Here is a 10,432-nt window from a genome sequence, read left to right on the forward strand (position 1 = left end):
TAAAAACAGAAGGAGGAGATTTTCGCAATGCATTTCATTAAAAATTAATCATATCATGCTTAAAACAACCTTACTATACTTGTACTAGTATTTTGGCTTTATAACCATTTATAACTTATCATAAACTACATCTCAGGGCTCAAAATACAAACCAGACATCATCATTGACAACCATATAGTGCAAATGTAAATAAAATACATTTTAAATTGACAATATAAAATCTATTATACAAAATAAACAATTCATAGAGGATTAGACTAGGAATACCAAGACTCCTAAGCCTTTGGAGCTTTTTCGCTCTCTGTACCTGAGCTAAAGTCTATAAAATATTAAAGATGAGGGATGATTCTAGCCACTTAGTAACTAAGGTAAGCCTACCATGTGTAGTTATATATCAATTAAAATAAACACATAGGTATGAAATAGATTTTCTTAAAACATACATTAACACATAATTCACAACTTATCATTTCTCAGTTAACTCATTTTCATCTCAAACACAAGATACATTATCACAAAACACTTAGATATGTGACCATGACCTGATATATTAACATAACTTGCCATAACTTAATCATGCAATACGTCATATAACCACACAGGCATGATCAACCATCCTTATATCCTCTTTATTTCTTCCGATAGAAACTATAAGCTGTAACACTAAATATGGCTCCATCCACGTGGTTAGACTATCCGAACTCACCAATTGTGAGGTGCGACCCAGCCAAAGATGACATGACTCACTCTCGGAGCATGGTTTTCCCCACTCTTGAATCTCTAGATGTCGTATGCCCTAAGCTAATCTCCTCGATAAACTAGTAGAGATAGCTAAATTCTAATTTCTCAACAAACTATGGAACAAGGGTATACCCTTGTGCATCGGAAGGCAGCTGAAAATACCATATGGATTTTTATCTACTTCTTTCCCTAGGTGAACTCCCGTCCGCTGATCATGCCATGTACGGTGCTCATTTATTTATACAATTTTCATTTTTGACAATAACACATTGGGCTCATGACAATGTGCTACCCAAGTGAGCATCAATATTTATTTTCACATTTATCACATATATCTATCATTTTCAGTCTTACACATTCCTCTTTATTATACCCAACATCAACTAGTCATTACTTTATCACAATGAAACTTTAAAATTCCTTTCGCAATTACTTTTACATCTTTAGTTCAAATCAAAACAATTATACAATTACATGATTTCATAGCATGTTCCACATATTCACAAATCACAATTTTACATGCTAAATACTTTCACATTACATTGCAATTAATACATAACTATTCAAAGTAGGGTTCCCTCGGTTATTTCAAACCTTTGAGAGATCAAAGGTTTACCCTTCAATATTTAGCTTCCAAGCTTGATTTCCAAGCTAAAATGGTGCCTAAATGCTCAATTTATAATCAATCAAATTCTTAACTCATCAATATGTCAAATGCACATTTTCAACTCTCATTGATGCCTATATTTTTCATGTTTGGGTTTACTCATTGGGTTTATTAGCTATCTCTAGCTCCCAATGTTATTAATGAGTCATTAAACTTGTATTGATGGCATTAAAACTCTTCCAACCACCATCATTAATGTCATTTTTGGATATTAATGACATTTAGCAACCAAAGATGTCAAAACTCATCATCTCTAGGTTTAACTACTCTAATCAACTTCTATTAACTCCATTTGAGTTAATGGGTTCAGACCCATAATCTATATGGATCAAAAATTATCATCCCAACTCAAACTCTAACTCTAATACGAATTAAAATGAAAAAGGGAGGAATAGAGTATAGGATACTTACTTTAGGTGTTTACTACCTCCAAAATGTTGCAAATACCTACCAAATGTGAATCCTAGTAAAGCTTCTACTGGTTCTTCATTTTATTCCTTTTCTCTTCTCCAATTTTTAGTTTGTTCGCGATCAGTTTATTAGAGTTTTTAGCCATGCACTGCGGATCATGGCACAAAGAGGTCCATCTTGCTTCACTGCCATCTATGTGCCACAGCGAACTTGCTGCCACAGTATATGGCACAGAGGCATTCCTTCACATTTTTCCTCTCCTTTCGATGTCTGGGTGAACCATCGTCATTTTGAACTCATAATTTAGGCTAAAAAACCAACCGAACACAATTATTAGACCTCCCTAATCACATATCACATCAACTCACTCAATTACTACAATAAACTTGATTAATTTCTTACTAACCCAAGGACTAAAATTAGGGATGTTACACTGTGAAATTCAAAAATTATAGCTAGGTCTCTCAGGACATGAGTGTAATTTGAAACTAAGATGAAAAGACAATAAACCCCTATTAAACACACATTAACCCAATCAAATAACCAATTTATAATTACTTTATCAGTAATTTATAACTATAATTGCAACTTTTTGTAATTATAATTTCACATATCCAATAATTAAACAATCATGCGTTACTAATAATGTTTAACATTAATTGTTTAAAACTAATCCATCTGTAATTTATAATTTCGCTCCCACGTATTTATATTATATTGTCAGTATGTTACAACAAGCGAGTTCGGAACAGCAAAAGGAAATAAGCTTTATTCGGAACAACGTTATTTTAAGATGTTATTGGGAGGGACATCTTAAAATTTTTGGTTTTTACATACTCAAATTAACGTTTTTTGTTAAAACATACTGACAAATAAAATAAAAAAAAGATACTTAAACCGAAGGAGGAATTTTATTATCAATAACACAAATCCAGAACCACACACTGACACACATACAATAATGAAACAGACTCATAGCCTGAAGGATTTATTATTATCATAAGCCCTATAGAAACTAGAAAGGCTTTACTAAAGACACAGTACTCATAAACAAGCTCATAATTCAAGACAACAGCTCCTCCTTCCTATAAATCTGAGCATCAGGTCCATCAGCGAAAACGACGACGTTTCCTTAAAGGACTCATGCAAGGCTGTGAACTGATTTGGCATGGCTATGGTTGCCATGACAGCACACGTATTTGACTACCTGTATCTCCATCTCAGATTGGCATGTCACACATTCTAAGGGAACATAGGTCTTTAGATCCAAACAGAGACAACTTGATTGAGTTGGAAACTCATTGAAATAGTAATCCACAAAAGCCCCATCAAAGCCATGTTGAGTGATATTGTGTTTCCAGGACTCGAACTTGTTGAGAGTTTTGCACACGCTCTCACCAGAGCCAACCATTTTAACCTTGGACCCTCGGCTTATGATAACCCAGCCGGACTTTTCTCGCCGGAGGCTGAGGAATTCCTTGAGATGGTCCAAGGTGGAGTCGTCCTTGCTGATTGTCTTCATACTTTTCAAGCTGGCGAACACATTCTCTACAAAAGCCCAAAGCTTATGTGCAAACTTGAAGTCATTCTCAGCCAGCTGCTTGCCATGATGATGGAATTTTATAGCAAAACCACTTGAGCTTATGATCTTGTCCTTTTTTATTTTCTCCAACTCATCGTTGATTTTGTTCAACCAGCTACCGTCGTAGTTGTTGGCGTCCACGTCGTCCATGCATCCGAAGATAATGTTGCAATCTTTCTCGTTCTGATATATATCAATTAACATGTCACTTGTTGGCAATTTAGTGAAGACATAGCAGCTTATATATACATGCGTGTGTGTGTGTAAAATTTAAGAACCGATACATGTACATGTACGGAATGTGATGTGATATAGCATGGTAGTGTTGATATGAAAATTTTCAAAATTTTAATATATAGGTATGGAAATATATGATACATATTTCAAAATTTTAAGAAATATTTTCAACAATTAATAAAAAATATTGTTTTTTGGTTTTTAAATATTACTTTGATCTTATTTATAATGTGCTTTATAAAAGATGGAATATGGTTCTTATTATATGTCGTTCACTTATAATAACAAACCTTATCTTATAATAGGTGTGTCAAACAAAAAGATAAAATTATTATTTTTTAATTTCTTCCTTTAACTTGCGATACGTATGATATGAACTATAAGATGTGTATCATATCAGATACATATTATTAGGTAATATACGGCCATGTTTACATTTTTGAAATATTGATGCTTCATATATAGATAGAATGGGAGGGAGGGAGGGAGGGTATAACTAAAGTGAAAAAACTACTTACCGAACTTGCTAGTTGTTGATTGAATTCCTTGAATATTGACCAGAACCAGTTCCAATTCTGAACAAGAATCAAATCATCACCTGTTCTCCATGGGAATGCACGGCATCCCCATGCAGATAACATGGGCAAAGCATCGTTATTTGTCCTTCTTCCTCGTTGGTTCAACACAACAACCATAGGCTTATTCATGTACCCCAGCTTCTGTCTGATCAGTTTCTTGCATGCAGTTCCAACAATGGAATAATCCACCACATACGACCATTTAACAAGTTTTTCTGCGACATCGTTGAATTGTTTCTGCTTGATCTTCTCACTGTCTGAAGAAGAAGAAGAAGAAACCATTGGGACCCACAAGATCTTGAAGTCATCCTTTCGCATCCCATATTTTTCGAATTTTGAATCTGATGTCAAATAGTCTTCGGTTGCTTTCAAAAGCTTAATCTCCTCTTCGATGCCGAACAGTCCGGAAATGAACAGCAACACACACTTGTTCTTGAACGTGTCATCGATGTTCACCTGTAACCAAAAGGAAAACTGATAAGTAATGACTAATCTCATATACATATATACACACACACACACATATATTGGTCTAACAAAAATTAGACTAAAAAAGGAAATTATTAATCCAAACAGATCGAATCCTATATATAATTCGAAGTTCTAACCCTTGATTTCGTGGAGCCGAAATACACGTAGTGCTTCTTCGTATCTCTGGGGAATAACAGATTTTTCAAAACTCCTAAAATTCCTGTAGGAGTTTGGAATGCCTCACGTAGACGTTTTAGATAATCATCTCTCTCACCTGCAATGACACCATTTTTTGCTCTTATATTTTAGTAGTAATTTATTTATTGGTAATATATATAGTTGTGTGTGTACATGAGTGTATATATGTTCATATACTCTCTATGGTTCTATTCAAAAAGTGGGGAAAGTTTATGTCACAAATTTCTTTCTTAGCCCTCCATTAAATTTTTGTGAAAGAAAAATATAATATTAAAATATATATATTTAATAGGGGCAAAGTTAGAAATTTATTAAATTTTTAGACAAAATTAATGATCAATTTAAAATTTTTTCTTAATTCTGGTGATGTAAATAATACTACTGGAGCAGGAATTAGAATTATTATATAAGCTTGTAACCTTTCTTCTCTTCTATCTGCTCCAGATAATCCTGTAATTTGGCAAGAACATGGGAAATCTTTCCGCTAATGAAGGATGGAGTGTTGTTGCTGACCCTGAAGCAAAACAGCTTGCAATTAGAAATTGTGATGACTATATATACCAAGGAAAATTTTCTCCGGTACTAAATATAATAGTTAAATACATAACTCATTCATATAGATTATAAGGATATTTTTTTTAGTTATTTATTAAAACATGCATATATTGGTTTTCCTTAAAATACCCCTCCTTAAAAACTAATCTTTTTAAGGTAGTTTGAGAACAAAGGAGACCTGGGTCTTACATTTAGACCCAAAAAAAATTCTTCAACTACCTCTTATATCTTGAAGTCTTGCATTTGAATAAAGGAGGAAAAAAAAAGACTAGCATAATTACATTTATTTATATTGGACAGGCCAGGTTAAAGTACAATCACATGTGAACATTAACATGATGACACGCCTGGATCGTGACTTTCTCGATGAAGGAAGTTGGTAAATGTAAAAAAAAAAAAAAAAGAGAGTTATCACTAAAGTTCTTAAAAAGCCTTGGAAAATTATATAATGAAAAAGAATGGTCTATTAAAATAGTTCGGAAGTTGATTGTGTATGAAAAAATGTTAAGCACCCCACAATACCCACTCATAAGAACAGTTATCCTAAGTTAATTACATAAAGTTAAGTGGCCTTTTAATAATATTTTAATTACCCTTTAATAACATGCAAAATAAAGATATAAAAAATTATTTATTTACATGGGAGGACTTCTTTTATTTATTATTTTTTAATAAAAATTTGTTCCTTGAAAATACCTTTGGGTAAGAAGAAAATGACTAATACTGGAACTTGTAGTGATTTAGTTTTACTCACGATTCACTGGTTGACACTCTAAATGTATGCAGTAATTTAGTATCACTCATGATATACCCTAAAGAAATTTTCAAAGTAAATTTTTTATAAAATAATTTAACCACAAAATTTAAAAAATAAAAATTTGATACTTATGATAACCTGATGTCATTCACAGTATTTCATTTGATATTTTAAAGATCAATAGTAATTTAGTGTCACTCATGACATAACTTAAAATATATTAAAAATTTTGTTATTTTGATTATTTTTTATAATACAGAAGAGTATAGATTTAACTAATATTAAAATTAACAGTGATTTAGTATTACTTACAGTCCACTAGATGATGTCCTAAGTGCACAAGGTAATTTAATATTACTAATGGCAAACCCTAAAGGAATTTTCAAAGTGAATTTTTTATAAAATAATTTAGTTTTGAGATCTTAAATACAAAATTAGATACTTGCGATGACTTAGTGTCATTCACAATAACTCATTTGATATTTTTAGGAGTCTACGGTGATTTAGTATTACTCATTAAAAATACTTCACAAGAGCTCATGGAAATTAATCCATATATATTTTTTCAAATGATTTTTTTTTTACCTTCAAATATATTTTTTGAAACTGGATTGATTATGAGAACATATTAATTCCACCTATTCACATCTAATCATCATGACTGAAATGGATTCACACTCATATGACCACAAAGGTATAATTGAAAGACGAAGGGAAAGGGAAAAGAAACAGGTAAATACAAAACGAAACAAACAAAACAGACAAACAAAAGACTAAAAACATTAACACAAATCGTGCCATTCAACGCAAATGCTAGAAACAAATAGGACAAAACAAAGTAAACAAAAAAAGAATAAAAAAGAAAGATTAACACAAACAGTGGCATTCCAATTTTCAACACCAACAAAACAAAGAGCACTACTCTATTGGTTAGACTTCCAAGGTAATCCATAGCTTCATAGGCTGCACAGCGTGAAAGGTATACAATAGTGATGGACTATCCTGCTTTACTTTCTATCATGATCCCACAAATGAAAATAAAAAGCTTGAAAATAATCTCCATACCTTTGCAGTTTCATTGTTTGACCTCAATTTTTCTCCTACACTTTTTTCTGTCTCCCTTCCAATTTTTCTCTAAATTTTTTTCTGTCACTTCTCTTTTTCTCTGCTATCTCTTTTATAGGCACCAACTAAGATTTATCTTTTCTTAATGATAGGATTAAACATATTAGGTAAGTTCTATTTTAACTTTTCTTCATCATTTCAGACTTTAAATTTACATTAAAGGCATTTAATTTGATAGCAATAAAAATGAAAGGGTTTGAGAGTCAATGAAAAAGGAAAAAAAGATTTCTTTTAAATTATGAAGATATCATTTTATTTTTTTAATTGTTCTTCATAAGACCTTATTTTCCTCCCTTTTTTATTTTATTTATCTAACTTACTTAATTTTATTGGGCTCTTTGTTTCTAATTTACAGCTGGTATCAAAATACAATGTTCACACATGGTATCAAAACATAATAGAGTATGATGACCTCACCGACTATAAGTGCCAATGTGAAAAGAACTGCTGCAAACAACAGTGGCAAAGACAGCACAATAAACAAGTTCAGGGAAATCGTGCCTAGCATTCTCCAAAATGAGATTCATGTCCTCAAATTCAGCATAAACTTCTCGCTGCAACATTCCCATCAACTTAACCAAACATTGGACGGTTAAGAAAACGTCCCTCACTAGACAGTTGTATTTGGAAATGGTTTCCTTCAAGGGTCCATCGTCAATGACAATGTTGCCTGGAATATAATTCAAGGCAGCCAAGGATGTTCCAAGATGGTCGCCAAATTTAACCTGAGAAAGAAGATGGAAGTTCCCATAATCTAAAGCAAATGCTGCGAGTGCCATCACTGCTCTTGCATGCCATGGATATTCCTTCAGATCTGTGATTATCCCCTTTGCTGTTTCTTGTGCATGCAAATAGTCCTTATCAACAACTGTACTCCTCATCTGTGTGTGTATCAACAAAAATAAATTTAAGACAAAGTTAATATTACTTACAAGTTATATATATATATATTTATCTTTACAATAGAACAATATATAACCTGACACGCAATTTTCTGAAGCCGTTCTATGGGTGACTTGAAACCGGGAAGACTTGACTTGGCCTCCTTGTTAACATTAACAAGCTGCAGTATGTAAACAACAAAGAAATGACATATAAAAAATCAAGGTGCTGCAAGCTGGATCAATAATTGAACTGGTCAAAATACTAACTCAAGGGTTAATGATCAAAATTCATAATCGTAAGCAAACTATGATCAAATCAATCATAAACAAAATATTTCATTAAACTAGTCAAGACACTAGTTTAACGGACTAGTTCAACTAAACGGGTTGATTTGAAATTCTCTACTATGCATAAAATTAATCAAAAAATATTTGGTTATTTGCCTTTATAAGTACTGGAAAAGACAACAGCTCATAAAGGATATACACACAGGCGCGCGCACCTTTATGTTTGGATCTGAGACCTTAAGTGAAGCTTCCATGATGTTAGAGACAACCATGAACAGAGCCTCCACATTGAGGCTTGGGTCAGTTGTGTTACCAAACTCATCATAATGACACGAATTAAGGACTTGTTTGATGGTTTCGGATAAAGGAGGCATGGAATGTGTTGATTCTTGGGAACCCATGGTATTTCCAACAAGCAGCACTTTTGGAGGTAGAGTGTTCTAATTGGAAAATAAAGATGGCCAGATGATTGTGCTGGTGACTTAGCTTCCCCTCAAGGCATATTTATAGGCGAAATGGCTTGTGATAAAGTTAGAAAATAGCACCCTTAAATTAAACAGTGCAAGCACTCTACCTACGTAACCAGATGGTTAGATTTAAGTGGCTTTGGGTCCAGATGCGGTGGTGCTCATCACATAAGGAGCAATATGGTCTGGAGTATGGTCCAGATTTACAGGTTTTATTTTTCTCTTTTATTTTATATTTATAAAAATAAAAATTAAAAATAATAATAAATCTATTCTATCATCAATCTAGATAATGTAGATTTAATCTGAATGACTCATTTTAATATTAGATGTTTTTATAATTTTTATAAATTGATTATTTAAATGTACTCTAGACAATCTAGATTTTCAAGTTGCAACTTTTTTAATTATTTAATATTAAATATTTTTATAATTTTTTAATATTATATTTACTAAAATAAAAATTTTAAAATTTTTTATATTAAATCTAGATTATCCAGAGTATATTTAGATAGTTAATTTATAAAAATTATAAAAAAATTAATATTAAATTAGATCATTCAAATTAAATTTGTATTGTCCAAACTCCAAATTGATGATAAGATAGTGATAGGAAAAAAAAGAAGTAATTAAATATGTTAAAGATTTGAGAAGATTGGAAGATTGAATATATTATGATATTTTATTGATTATGAATATTTTTTTTAATTGTCATAATATTTAGATTATTATTATCTTTTCATTTAATTTTAGGATTTTAAAATTTTATTGAATTTAATTCTAGGGTTAAAGTTGAGGCCTACAAATAACGCTTGAGTTCATTTAATTCTTACACATATTTGATTAAATAAAAATTCTATTATCTTATCTCTCCTCTAAGTTTTCTCTTCTCTCTGTTTTCTCTGCTACTCCTTTTCTCTCTTTTTTATATTCTCTTTCCCCTTCTCCTTTTCCATTCTACATCAAATAGGTTTATTAAAATTTTATAATTTATAATAAATATAAAATAAAACCTTAAAATTTGGGCCATCTAAATCTGGATGGTCCACAGTCTTTGTCATTAGTAACATGACCGAGAAGACTAGATTGTGTTGTTCACGTATGAATCTTGTCATATTCTTTACATACATTATGTTGTATATATAAAATTGGGAAACTTGTACATTTGGAGCAAATATATCTTTTCAGGAAGAAACATATTTGTATTTGGGACTTTAAGACCTATAGAAACAATTTAGAATGTATTACACACTCTTAAGTTAATGTTAACCATGGTCTGACCAGTGAATTGGTCATCTAGCCGATCTAATTTTCAATACCTTGGTATTAACAGTTCAAGCACTCTACCTACTTAAACAGATGGTTAAATTTAGGAGGGTTTACTCTTTGTTATTAGCAACTTGATAGAGATGGTCTATGCTATTAGAGAAGGGTATATTCTTTATTCACAACAAAAAAAAATTATGTAAA

General features: G+C 31.7%; 2 protein-coding genes across 2 annotated transcripts; both read right to left on the minus strand.

Annotated features, from left to right (window-relative positions):
• Positions 1–2,757: 2,757 nt before the first annotated feature.
• Positions 2,758–4,499, minus strand: LOC129319618 (protein SIEVE ELEMENT OCCLUSION B-like). Its single transcript, XM_054964714.1, has 2 exons — positions 4,158–4,499; positions 2,758–3,585 (listed from the first exon to the last, which is right to left on the minus strand). The coding sequence occupies exons 1-2, from the start codon at positions 4,497–4,499 to the stop codon at positions 2,962–2,964; spliced, it is 966 nt and encodes a 321-aa protein (XP_054820689.1). The 3' UTR covers positions 2,758–2,961.
• A 3,237-nt stretch (positions 4,500–7,736) lies between these two features.
• On the minus strand, positions 7,737–8,951 carry LOC129319619 (protein SIEVE ELEMENT OCCLUSION B-like). The gene is made up of 3 exons (XM_054964716.1): positions 8,711–8,951; positions 8,303–8,386; positions 7,737–8,204 (listed from the first exon to the last, which is right to left on the minus strand). The coding sequence occupies exons 1-3, from the start codon at positions 8,894–8,896 to the stop codon at positions 7,737–7,739; spliced, it is 738 nt and encodes a 245-aa protein (XP_054820691.1). The 5' UTR covers positions 8,897–8,951.
• Between the last annotated feature and the right edge of the window lie 1,481 nt (positions 8,952–10,432).

Source organism: Prosopis cineraria, unplaced genomic scaffold (genome assembly GCF_029017545.1).
Source record: "Prosopis cineraria cultivar Desert tree isolate PC_DT_omini unplaced genomic scaffold, ASM2901754v1 PC9, whole genome shotgun sequence".
NCBI lineage: Eukaryota > Viridiplantae > Streptophyta > Magnoliopsida > Fabales > Fabaceae > Prosopis > Prosopis cineraria.